The sequence below is a fragment of the Panthera pardus genome, unplaced genomic scaffold, assembly GCF_024362965.1.
Source record: "Panthera pardus isolate Hobbes unplaced genomic scaffold, ASM2436296v1 HiC_scaffold_26, whole genome shotgun sequence".
Taxonomy (NCBI): domain Eukaryota; kingdom Metazoa; phylum Chordata; class Mammalia; order Carnivora; family Felidae; genus Panthera; species Panthera pardus.
This window is the reverse complement of record NW_026526832.1, coordinates 36384781-36398082: the sequence shown is the minus strand read 5'-3', so window position 1 is coordinate 36398082 and position 13302 is coordinate 36384781. Positions and strand designations below refer to the sequence as shown.

The 13302-nt window shown below is 44.0% G+C and overlaps 1 protein-coding gene across 6 annotated transcripts in view; it reads left to right on the top strand.

The window, feature by feature from the left end:
- RNF144A (ring finger protein 144A) overlaps positions 1-13302 on the top strand; it is a 364341-nt gene that overhangs the window by 11705 nt on the left and 339334 nt on the right. The window contains exon 1 of one of the 6 annotated variants that reach the window (XM_053891187.1): positions 8260-8573. The exons of the other annotated variants lie outside the window; for them this stretch is intronic. Within the exon in view, the coding sequence (XP_053747162.1) occupies positions 8501-8573 (73 nt within the window). The 5' untranslated portion in view covers positions 8260-8500. Of the gene's footprint in view, positions 1-8259; positions 8574-13302 lie in introns of those variants that run through there. 6 annotated transcript variants of the gene reach the window in all.

The window sequence follows — 13302 nt, the reverse complement described above, 5'->3', positions numbered from 1 at the left end:
TAAAGATGAACTTCTTATTTAAAAGAATTTCTAAGAGGAATAGGTTAAAGGCACATTTGCTAATACGAAGTGGGCTCTGAGGCAGAGCAGGAAGTGGTTGAGAATAAATTATGCTGGCTCAGCAGAAGGCAGGCATTTCTAGGCCTAAATACGGCTGGGGTGGGGGAGGGGACTGCTTAAGGATAAATGCATGATTTTCTTTTTTTTTTTTTTTTTTTTTAAATGCATGATTTTCTTTCTTTTTTTTTTTAAATGCATGATTTTTATTCGGGACCGCAAATACTTCAGACAGTTGCATTCTGGGCAGCGTAGCTCAAGGAAGCCATAGTAAACGTGGAGAAAAAGAAATCTTTAGGCCCAAATGTTTCTCTTGTTTGTTTTTTTAAGCAACAGCCCCAAATGGAAAACATCTAAGTATGGTTATGTAAATATCCTGCTCTGATGAGATAAGATTTTTGGAGATTGTGGACATGGGAAAATGTTCGTAATAGATCATGAAGCGAAAGCAATCAGGAGACTGAAGTACCATCTACAACACGTGTCCAACCTTGGAAAATATGCTGAGGAAAGGGATCATAACTCATAAGGACCGTGGCGTTTTCTTCTACTTTTGACTCTTTATTGTGGTTCTGCCTTATGGTGAAATACGTGGTTTTGTTTTTAACATTTTTTTAATTGTAAATCTTGCCCACCAACACACCTGCCTACATTTTGTTGGTTCAGAAGCAGCAGATACATATTTCAACAAATAAGTCAACTGTCTCCGGCCGGACGTGGACATTTCGCTGCCGTGGGCTGGACGAGGAATGGGTAATTAACAAGGAGAAGGCACCCTGTTATCGATAAATGAAAGAAGCCATCGGAACGCACACATTTCCCCCGAGGGGGGTTTTACGTCACAGCTGTGCAGGTCTGACCAAGGGCAGCTGACATCAGTTGGGTGTGACGGTGTGGCCCGAGGAGCACCTTACGGTTCAGCCGCTGTGGTCACGACTTGAGGGGAACGTGGCACGACCGCCAGGCAGGGGCTCCGGGGCTTTGGATCCTGTTCCAGTCAGTGTCCACGGGGTCCTCTGCAAAGACCTTGAACCTGTCTGGAAACTTCCCATCTTATTCATCTAAAAAGTGAGAATAGTACTTGGATGACTGCCTTTTCCGGGCTCCTGCAAGGATGAAATCAACCGTGATTAAGAAAACTTAGAGAAACCATTTAAGGCGTGTCCAAAAAGCAGATTCACAGATGACCCCTTGGGTTTGGCAGGTGCGAGATGTGAGGAAGTGGGGAGGGCTGCGGACACTCCAGGAACGCTGTCTGCTCTCCCCAGATTCATCTGGAAAACACTTTCTGGTTGAATAAAATACTGCACTTCTGGTCTGCGAAAACGGAAACCATTAGGCCCATCAAGGCTGCTATTATTTTCTCTAGCTTTTCAACTAAAACTAGGGCAGGCTAAATGAAATGATGCCGTATTTCCTCCTTTCCCTGTTTTTCTCTTTTGGTGGTGGTTTTCCTTCACATTTTCAGTGACGATGCCAGCAAATGTGGCGAACTCAGCCCACGGCTGGTGGACGCAGGACGTGTACCTGGCCGTGGGCTGAGTTCGCCACAACTTCTTATGGAAGGCATACACCCCTAACATCTTCTGTACCCATCATACCCTTCACGATTTTAGCCTGACTAGACGTTTATCAATTTTATTCATCTTTCAGGGAACCAGATCGTGATTTCCTGTTGATGATTTCGTTGATTTCTGCACCAAAATTTATGTCTTTTCTTATGCTTGTTTGAGCTTAAATTGCTTTCCCATTTTTTTTAAGTTTATTTATTTTGAGAGAAAAAGAGAGAGAGCACGTGCGAGCCAGTGGGGAAGGGGCAGAGAGAGAGGGGGAGAGAGAGAATCCCAAGTAAGCTCTGCACCAGCAGCACAGAGCCCCATGTGGGCTTGAACTCATGAACCGTGATATCATGACCTGAAATCAAGAGTCGGACACTTAGCTGACTGAGCCACCCTCGTGCCCCTTAAATTGCTTTTCTAACTCTTTTTTCCTAAAGAGGAAGTTTGGAGTAATCACTTTAGATCCTTCTGATTTTCTTTAATGTTTATTTCATTTTTGAGAGAGAAAGAGCATGATTGGGGGAGGGACAGAGAGAGAGAGAAGGAGACAGAATTCAAAGCAGGCTCCAGGCTCTGAACTCTCCGCAGAGAGCCCGATGTGGGGCTCAAACCCGTGAACCATGAGATCATGACCTGAGCTAAAGTCGCTTAACGACTGAACTACCCAGGTGCCCCTTAAATTGCTTTTCTAACTCTCGTTTCCTAAAGAAAGGTTGGAGTACTGACTTTAGATTGTTCTGATTTTCTAATATATGCGTTTAATACTACAAATTTCCTGGGGTGCCTGGGTGGCTCAGTTGGTTAAGCATCCAGCTCTTGATTTCAGCTCAGGTCATGATTTCACAGCTCATGGGTTGAAGCCCAGTGTTGGGCTCTGGGCTGACAGTGTGGAGTCTGCTTGGGATTCTCTCTCTTCCTCTCTCTCTCTCTCTCTCTCTCTCTGCCTCTCCCCCACTTGCTTGTGCTCTCTTGTACACTCTCAAAATAAGTAAATAAACAAAGCAAAAAAAAAAAATGCTACAAATTTCCCCGTAAATACTGCTTTTGCTACATTATACGTACTTTGATAAGTTTTATTTTTTTTTTCATTCAGCTCAAAATGTTTAGTAATTTCTTTTGAGGCTTCTTCTTTGCCCCAAATGTTATTATTTTTTTTAAGTTTTTTAAAGTTTATTTATTTTTGAAAGAGAGAGAGCAAGTGAACATGAGCTGGGGAGGGGCAGTGAGAGAGGGAGACACAGAATCTGAAGCAGGCTCCAGGCTCTGAGCTGTCAGCACAGAGCCTGACGTGGGGCTCAAACTCAAGAGCTGTGAGATCATGACCTGAGCCAAAGTCGGACGCTTAACCAACTGAGACACCCAGGTGCCCCTGCCCCAAATGTTATTTAAAAGTCTATTTAATCTCCATATATTTGGGGATGTTCCAATTTTCTGTCATTGACTTTTAGTTTAATACCATTGTGATGTGAAAGCAAAGCTTATATGATTTTGGCTTTGATTTTTATTTACTAAGGTAGCTTTTATGGCCTAGAATGTTCCCTATGAGCTAGAGGAATGTGCATTCTATTGCTGTTGGATGGAATATTCTATGTGTCAAATAAATCAAGTTGACTGTTAGTGCTGCTTGGGTTAGCTATGTGTTGACTGATTTTCTGCCTTCTGGATCTGTCAGTTACTGAAAGAAGGGGTGAAGTCTCCAGCTATAATCGTGGATTTGTGTATTTCTGCAGGGTCTGTCAGTTTTTCCTTCTGTATTTTGATGCTCTGTTGTTTGGTACATACATGTTTAGTGTTGTCATGTCTTAGAGAACAGACCCCTGTATCCTTATGTAATGTCCCTGTTTATCCCTGATGATTTTTGTTCTGAAGTTGGCTCTGTCTGAAATTAACACAGCTACTCCAGCTTTCTTTGGATTATGGTATATCCTTCTTTACCCCTTTCATTTTAACCCGAGCCTTTTTATTTACGGGGTATTTCTTTAGACAATATAGAGTTGACTCTTGCTTTTTTTATCCACTTTGAAAATCTCTCTTTTAACTTTTATCCAGTGTATTCAGACCGTTCACATTTAAAGTGATTGTTGATACAGTTGGATTGATATCTTCCATGTCTGCAATTTTTTAAGATATTATTTTATTAAAAATTTTTTAATGTTTTTATTTATTTTTGAAAGAGAGACAGTGCACGAGCAGGGGAGGGGCAGAGAGAGAGGGAGACACAGAATCGGAAGCAGGCTCCAGGCTCCGAGCTGTCAGCACAGAGCCTTAGGGGCTTGAACTCACGAACCATGAGATCATGACCTCAGCTGAAGTCAGACGCTTAACCAACTGAGCCACCCAGGCACCCCTTAAAGATTTTATTTTTAAGTAACCTCTATACCCAAAGTGGGGCTAAAACCCATAACCCCAAGATCAAGAGTTGTGTGCTCCACTGACTGAGCCAGCCAGGCACCTCGTAATTGTTTTTATCCATTACACCTGCTCTTTTTCCCCCCCCCTTCTTTTTACTGACTTCTCTGCTTCTGAGTATTGTATATAATTCCTTGTTATCTCTTCTGTTAACACATAAGTTATACTAATTTCTAACATTTTCAGTGGTTGCCCTAGAGTTTGCAATATACATTTGCAAGTAAACTTAAGCCCAGTTCCAAATAATACTCTACAGCTTGATATGTAATAATGTTAGCTAAGATACAGAGTATTCCTTGTTCTGGTCTCCCTTCCCTTATGACTTTCCTGTCATTCATTTCCCTTATCCATATGCTATAATCACCCAGTGCGTCGTCGTTGTCATTGTTTAGGCCATTTTCTTTCAGATCAATTTAAAATAAGAAAAATAAAGTATTTTAACTTGGCTTGTCCCTTCTCTCTCTTCCTGTGTTTATGTTCCTCTGAGTTTCTAACATTTGAACTCTCCTTCTCTCTGAAGAACATTTAACATTTCTTGGAGTGCAACACAGTTGGTCCCACGTTGGTCAGTTTTTGCTTATCTGAGAGTGTTTCTTTTTTTGTCACTTTGGACGGATAGTTTTGCTGGAAATAGAATTTCAGGTCACTGGCAGGTCTTCCTTCAATGCTTGAAATATTTCACTCTGTTCTCTTCTTGCTTGTATGGTGTCTGAAGGGAGCTCAGACCTGATTCTTGTTCCTGCTCCTCTAAAGTACCAGTGTTTTCCCCTTCTCTGGCTTTTTTTTTTTTTTCAAGATTTTCACTCTGTCTTCGATATTTGCCATTGACTGTGATAGGTAGGTGTACATTTTTTTTTACCCTGCTTTGTTATTTGAGCTTCCTGAATCCAGAGTTTGGCATCTGTCATTGATTTGGGAAGTTTCTCAACCATTCTTGCCTCAAATATTTTTTGCCCCCATCCTCTCTTTTCTTCCCAGTATTCTGGTTTTGTGTATGTTATGTATTTTGAAATTATCCTACGGTTCTTGTATGTGCTGTTCTTTTATTTTTTCCTGTTTGTATTTTAGTTTAGAAACTTTTCTGTCAAAGTCTTGAGGCTCACTGCCTTTTCTGTCTGCTGTGCTCAGTCTACTGGTGAGCCTGACAGAGGCATTCTTCATCCTTTAGCTGGGTTTTCATTCTGCCCTTTTCTTTGATTCTGTCTTTAAAAGTCCATCTCCCTGCTGGTTATAACCCGTGTGCTCGTCTGCTTTTTCTCGTAGTGCCTTTAACACATTCACCCCAATTATTTGTAAGTTCCCTGTCGGATGGTTCCAGTATCTGTGTCCTGTCTGAGCTTGGTTTTGATGCTTGCGGCCCTTGCAGATTGGGATTTTCCTTGCCTTTTGGCCTGCTTTGTGTATTTTTCATTGTCGTCGATATCTGGGGGCGATGGATCTGGTGTAGGAAGTGACCTCAGTGTGAGGTTTCAGGTTCATCTGGATAGGAGCTGTGTTGTGTTCCTCGAGGGCAGAAGCGGTGGGTGCCGGATGCTCCAGGTCCTCTAGGGGCCTGTTTTCATCTGGCCTGTGGTCTTCAGGGGTTTCTTCCTCGTTCAGCAGCGTCCCTTTCTTGCAGCTCTTTGAGCTGTCACCCTTCGTGATCAGATGGGACCCTGTGAACGGGCGCGAAGTTGAGGGGCAGGAAAGCGTTCTCTACTCTCAGGATTCAACCCCAGGCTTCCAGCAGGCCTGTGTAGCCAGCCCTCTCCAGTGTTCCTGAGCCGTCTTGCCGCTCCTCAGGTGAGCTGAGGAGGAGGTGGGGCTGGGGTCGGGTCACTGTCCTTCGTCAGGTGGGGGGACTGTGTCACGTGGACCACCCCACGCATACGTCGCTTGGTTACTCTCCCCCCGGCCTGAGCTGGGGCTGGGGGTGTTCTTGGCCCTTTGCCGTGCGATCCTGGTGGGACTCCTGGCGGGGTGGGGTGGGGGGGTCAAACCCACAAATACGTGGGCTCTCTCAAGACCGTGGCTCCTCGGAGTTTCCTTTTCACTCTCGAGCTAGTGCATCAGACTCCAGCAATTTGTGACCATTGCCATGCAGGTGTTCTGTCAGTTGTGGCCCTGACAGCGAGCAGATCTCGGCTGTGACTCTCTTCGTCTCGCCTCTCGCCAGATTTTGGGGGGGTGGGTTGCCCTCTGCCCCGTTTTCCGATGGTTGCAAGAAGCCCTTGATTCTTGGTTTGTCCGACCTTTTCTCGCGAGGATGCGACCAACGGCCTCCCTGCGCTACACGTGTTGGACTTGAAACTTCAGACTCCCACCCTCCAAGTTTTACACCCACACGTGCTCCTCTGTCTCGCTCACGTCTCTGCCCTCACAGGCCCCTTGAAGGCGTTGGCCGTGGTAGAGGACAGGTCATAGCTGGACACAGGACACACTGCAGCATGAAGCCGGCCAGTTTTGTGGGTCTGGGCTGCGACTTTCTGACCTCTGAGTAAGAGTTAATGAACCCTCTATTCCCTTCCAGCTCCGAATCTAACATTCTGTTTCTTCTAAACGACTTAGGACACCTTGCAAGATATTCTGCACAGGTTGTGTGTTCAAAATTTCCGGTTGACTGATAACTTTTGCACTACTGAGCAGAAAATGCTTCTCTGGATAATCTTTGCAGGGATCGTTTCATTTCTCTGTCATCTTTGGGGCGTGATATAATGGGTTTACAGATATTAGGCTTTTCAAATATTTCTGAAAAAAAAAGTGACAGTGAATGACTTGGATAAAATATTTCCGGGAAATATTTGATTTATGTTAGGGTTTTTTTTCTTTTTTTTTTTTAAAGATGTCAGAACATTTTATTTTATTTTATTTTATTTTAAAGTTTATTTATTTATTTTGAGAGGGAGAGCAAGAGAGCGGGGGAGGGGCAGAGAGAGAGGGAGGGAGAGCAAATCCCAAGCAGGCTCCGTGCTGTCAGCACAGAGCCCGATGTGGAGCTCAAACTCACAAACCGTGAGATCTTGGCCTGAAGCTGAAACCAAGATTTGGATGCTTAACCGACTGAGCCACCCAGGTTCCCCCTAAATGTTAGTGTTTTAAAATGAAGTACAGGGGCGCCTGGGTGGCTCAGTCAGTTAAGCGTCCCACTTCGGCTCAGGTCACGATCTCGCAGTTCATGGCTTCCAGCCCCGCATCAGGCTCTGTGCTGACACCTCGGAGCCCGGAGTCTGCTTTAGATTTTGTGTCTCCTTCTCTCTCTGCCCCGCCCCCACTCACATTCTGTTTCTCTCTCTCTCAAAAATAAATATTGAAAAAAAAAAATGAACTACAAGAGAAGCCAGCTATAAATGGTCACTGACTGTGTTATCCCAATTTTATGAAAGATCCAGAATAGGTAAAACCATGGAGGCAATGCCGATTGCTGGCTGTGAGGAACTGGGCAGAGGGGGAGTGGAGAATACCTGTTTAGTGGGTAATGTGTTTTATTTTGGAATGACGGACATGTTTTGGAATCAAATGGAATGTGGTAAATGGCACTGAATCATTCACTTTAGTTTGGTTAATTTTCTGTTACGTGAATTTCACTTCAATAAAAAATATATAGTACATTAAAAATTAAAAAGCCTAGTAGTACAGGAACGTTCACAATGCAAAGCACTTCTTTCTCCTGCCCTAGGCCTTTAGCCTCCTATCAATTTCTTACACATACTTGCACACCGCCCCCCCCTCACCTCCCTTTTTAAATGGGAAATACGGCATATTGCTTTTTTCTACTTAATCTGGAGATTTTTTCCCCCTATCAGCACATAAAATCTACCGTATTTGTTTTCAGACTACATAGTCAAAGGAATTATTTTCTAAGTTCTTTAAAGTTGGTGTATGCTTTATGTCATCGTTCCATTTTTTTTTTCCCTGCAGTAACACCTGTACTATAACAAGCTTCTTATTTTGTTCCTAATTCAGTATCCAGTCGGGTAAATCGGTCAGCCCTTTGTGCAAGCGGGTTTAAAGCTGAGAATCAAATTCCTTTTTATGAGTCATTTCTCAGAATCAGGAATGATGGTGGAATTAGCCAAATGCCTTCTATGACAACAGGAGAATTAAAAAAAACAACGCATTTAATTAATTGATAGTCAATGAGCCAATGAATTTGTTCCATAGCTAATTTCACAAATGTCTCCATTACTGGAGAATGTATTTTATTTTCCCCCAGAGGAGACAACGGTGGAGTAAGTCAGTGCAGGACAGCTCTAAAGGGATGCCTGTGGGGCTCTCTGTCCCCCAGCGTGCACGACCATTAGTGACAATGCCCGTAGACAGAGATCGCTTTCTTGAAGCTGGACAAGACCTCTATTCATAATAAAGTCAAACAGATGGCACATGCGAAAGCCTCCACTCATTGTGGCTGCACAGGCCGAAACGCATAGATCTGTGTTGATTTGGGGAACAGTAACTTCCACGTTAGGCAGCAGCTAAAAGAAATTCTCAGCTTGGGAATGGAAAGATTGGGGAGAAGCAGAGGGATTGCCTTTGGGTTCCTTTTGTGTCTGTGTGTGGACGGGGTTGTAGGTAAGTGAGCACGAGCCTGTTAACACCGAGTCTGAAAGTGCATTCGCCAGGAAGAGGGGGACAGAGGAGACAGAGACAGCAAGGAGAAGCCTGAGCTTCTACTGACTATTCTCCGCACAGATGTCAGAGCAAGCCTCACACCAAGAATTTGCTTCAGGGACCCGAGAATGCAAAGCAGTGGGGTCTTTCTGTGGGATTTTAATTCAGACTTGCAATGTGTTGTACTTAACATGGTCTTTGGTGAGGCCAAAGAAAACTAATTATTTTCCTTCAATGTGTGTTATCTCATGGGTAATACATCAAAAATCTTTAGCTCTAAAAACATAAGAGTTATAAAGGCAGAAAGTAAAAAAAAAAAAAAAAAACAACAAAGAACAAAAAAACGCAACAGTTCAATTAGAAATAAAATGAAGGGGCGCCTGGTTGGCTCAGTCGGTTGAGTGTCCGACTTCGGCTCAGGTCATGATCTCACAGCTCGTGAGTTGGAGCCCCGCGTCGGGCTCTGTGCTGACAGCTCAGAGCCTGGAGCCTGCTTCGGATTCTGTGTCTCCCTCTCTCTCTCTGCCCCTAACCCAGTCGCATTCTGTCTCTGTCTCTCTCAATAATAAATAAACATTAAAAAAAATTTAGAAGGAATAAAAATGAAGAGTAAAATTCCTTTTAGTCTAAAGTATTTGGATCTGTTTTTAATTTATTTTACAAATGGCACCCATTATCATACTCCTAAAAAAATAAATGGAAGTTCCTCTCACACCACACTCAACAATATTGAGTTTTTATCCAGCAATGTTGCATTTTTAATCATTGCTGCTCTGATGGCATCTTTTCACCCCATTTCTTTAATTAGGAGTGAGATCCAGCATCTTTTCAAATACGTATTCATGTTGTTTCTCTTTGTCTATTTGTTCACATCCTTTTCCAGCTTTTCTATTGCAGTGTTTTCTATTGTTATTTGTTCTCCTTTTTCTCCTTTGTCAATTAGGGATGTTAATTGTTTATTACATATAACAGGAACGACGCCACGTTTTTCACTTATTTCTTATTTGACTTTTGGTATTTTTTTTTACCATATAGAAACCCAATTTTTATAGTTAGATCTTTATGACTTCTTTACTTTTGAGGTTTGCTGGTAAAGTTGTGGTTTTACCTCAAGGCATTGTTAGGAGACACAGCCCATTTTTTTCTCACGTGCAGCCTGTGTCCCAACACTAGTTGTGAAAGACCAGTCTTTCTCTAGTTGTTTGGAGACCACAGAGTATCCACATAGTTACCTGTCTTCTCATCTGTGAATGAAGCCCTTGTGCAGTGACTGTGTTCTTGCCAATGTGCACCTGCTACTGGGTCAGCGAACACATTTATCAGGATGAGGTCGATGCCTCTTTCTTCTCCTTGCTGCTTCTAGACCACTGCCCCTCTTCCTCCCTAAATATCCCCTGCTCCCTTGAAACATGAGCATCAGACTTTCTCATCCCCATCCCCTCTTGTTTGAGCCTTATGCTGACCCCCCCTGGCCCTCCTCCATGCCTACTGAGGATTTTACCAACAAGTCCCATGTCTGCCTTCCTGTTACTGCATTTGCAGTATCTGTCTACACAGAAGATCATTCTAAAAGTAGGATCCTGTTTAAAGTCCATAAAGAAATAAAGAAAAGTAGGTTCCTGTTTCTCCCTAGCCCTCCTTTCCGGTCATCTTGGCTTCTGTCTTACGGCAGCTGCCTGTTGCCGGAGTGGTACCTGGTGGTTCTGACACCGGGGCGCCTAGCGCCCACTCGGATCACCATCGTCCCCCATGGTAGCTATCCTCGTGCACCTGAATACTTCATCCCTGCTGTGACCGGCGGCCCTGCTTCCTTCTTGGTGTTCGCTGCCCCCTTACGTACGACCACACTCCTTTTCCTTCTGGAAAGTGGTCCTTTCTCCTCCTTCCCTGGTTACCTGGCAAAAGCCAGCTTTGGCTAAAACACAGTTGTCTGCCGCTGTGTGCTTGCACTGGGCTGCTGCATGGGGCTGGGCGCAACGCTCATCCCGGCCCCCTGCCACCCTGTGCCCGACCACTGTGCTCCCTCAGCAGGCTCCAGCCGTCCCGGTGTTTATCTGCTATGTATGTATGTACATGTAATACCTGACTGTGCATCTGTATGCATGTGTGTGAATATAATACCTGCGTGTGTATATGTATGTGCATATATATATATATATGTAATATCTGAGTGTACGTACATATGTGTACGTGTATAATATCTGAATGTACATATACTATCTGAATGTCATTATGTATGATACCTGAGTGTATATTTGTGTGTGTGTGTGTGTGTATGATACCTGAGTGTGTATATGTATATATGTAATATCTAAGTGTATGTACATATGTGTACAAATACAATATGTGAATGTATATATAATATATGAATGTCATTATGATACCTGAGTGTACGTATATAGGTGTGTGTGTGTATATACATAATACCTGAGTGTATGTATATACGTGTACATACGTAAAATCTGAGTGTATATATGTTTAATATCTGAATGTCATTATGTATATCCGAGTGTATATATGTGTGTATATGTAGAATACCTAAGTGTATATATGCATATGCGTATATATCAAATTTCTAAAGGTTTTGAATGCTTATCCCTAGCCCCGTTTTTTTTAGTGATTCTACTGTTCTTTGGGGAATTAATTTAACGAAGAAGAATCTTAAAAATACGTGCTAACAGGACCCGTTTATGTATTGACGGACATACAATTGGTGAAAGAAATAAATGAGTAGAGTAACCTCTTTAATGCATATTTTTGCGCCAGTTTGGCTTTCTCAGGCTATCCCAAACAACCGAATCCTTTGTTCATAATTCGATGTAGCGTCCGTGTTCACATAAAGGAGAGAATTAATGAAATTGAAATTACCACAGGGGCGTACTCTTGCAAAAGGAGAAGCCTCATCCCATACTTTAGTACAGCGTATTTGGTTCAAGCAACAAACACTTCAAATGGCAACCACTAACACAGTTAACTTTTTTTAAGCATTCAAATGGTAACGGACGGACGTAAAGATTCCCACAACGTCTGAACTCCTTCAGAGCAAACTCGTATCCCATCCATTTTAATTTTTAAGTTTCGTTTTTCTTTTTCGGAATCTCTACACCTAGGGTGGGGCTCCAATTCCTGACCCTGAGATCAAGAGTCGCACAGTCCTCCGACCGAGCCGGCCAGGCACCCCACATGCCATCCATTTCTGTATCACTCCTACACGGGTTCTCAGCAGATGGTAGGAGGGCAGGAAAGGTGGATCCCTGAGTAGCTACCATTGGTGTTTCGGCTACACTGCAGTATGTGTGTTCCTGGTACCCTGCAGAACTGTGCACTAACAGTAGCAGGGCTTGTGGGGAAGTGTCAGGATAGGGACTGGCCACTCACTCTCCGTGCAGCTTCGTAGGCAGAGCACTGCTGAGAGCTGGATACCCGGGTGATCGAACCCCGGCTGGAGGCTGCCACAAGTCCTACTCAACACGGACAGGAAAGCCACCGCAGGAGATGCTACAGCTCTTTCATTCCTGCCTGTGTTGTGTCGGGGCAGTGCAGGGGCCGGCAGCTCCCTGGCAGCGGGGCTCTGGAAAGGTGGGCTGGGGGGGGGGGCGGTTTGCAACCTGCAAACAGCCCACAAGCCACGTGGGCTCACAGCGCACCCCCCCAGGTTGAGAGCTCTGCATGCAGCCTCCCTTTATAAATCTTTGTAAAAGGCAGCTAGAAAAATCTCCTTTGCCAGCGCACCAGCTGAGCGGAGAGCTTTTCCTTTCCTGCCGGAGATTATAATTCTACTTCCTGGCTCTTCTAACCTGGGAAAAGTGCAGAAGCAGGTAGCAGAAGACTGTCTTGTATTGTGCGTTGTTGGAAGCGTCTGAATGTATTGCCAAGTAAAGGTGGATGGTAGACTTGCAAACAATGGGATCATGTTTTCCAGAGTCCGTATCTTGATGCCTCAGGACAAAGGAAGTGTAGCTTTCTGCGGGTCAAGAGGCTTGCTCTGTGCAAGGGCCAGGTGATGCTGGGGGCAGGTCGAACTCTCAGCCTTAACATGGAAGGCTTTGGACTCAGGCGCTCTGACGTGAACATCGCATTTGGGAAATCTTGTCATGGGAGAGAGCAGCGAGGAAGGAATAGCTGTGGGTTTATCCATCGGGATGTATCTCCTGTCCACTCGGATTTAAACGTTGCCTGCTCTCTGTGCCCCTCTTTGAAGTGACTAGAAAAACGGAATTGATTTTGTGCTTTGCTCCCTGACCGGAGATGCCTAAAAATAAGCCAAGTTCAGATGCTGGTGTTGAGTTCCTGAGCAGACACTGTACTTGAGGAAGGAGAGTTTGGGAAGTTCAGGAGTTATCTTGCCTTACTCTTTTTAGACTTTTTCCAGTTTTTTAAAGTTTGTTTATATAAGTAATCTCTACACCCAATATGGGGCTCGAACTCATGACCCTGAGATCAAGAGTCACATGCTCCACCAACTGAGCCAGCCAGGTGCTCCTGATGTTTTTCTTTTTCTTTCTTTCTTTCTTTCTTTCTTTCTTTCTTTCTTTCTTTCTTTCTTTCTTTCTTTCCTTTTTAAAGTTTATTTATTTTGAGAGGTGGGGGCAAGGGGCAGGGAGAGGAGAGAGAATCCCAGCAGGCTCCACGCTGCCAGCACAGAGCCGGATGCGGGGCTTGAATTCAAGAACCTTGAGATCATGACCTG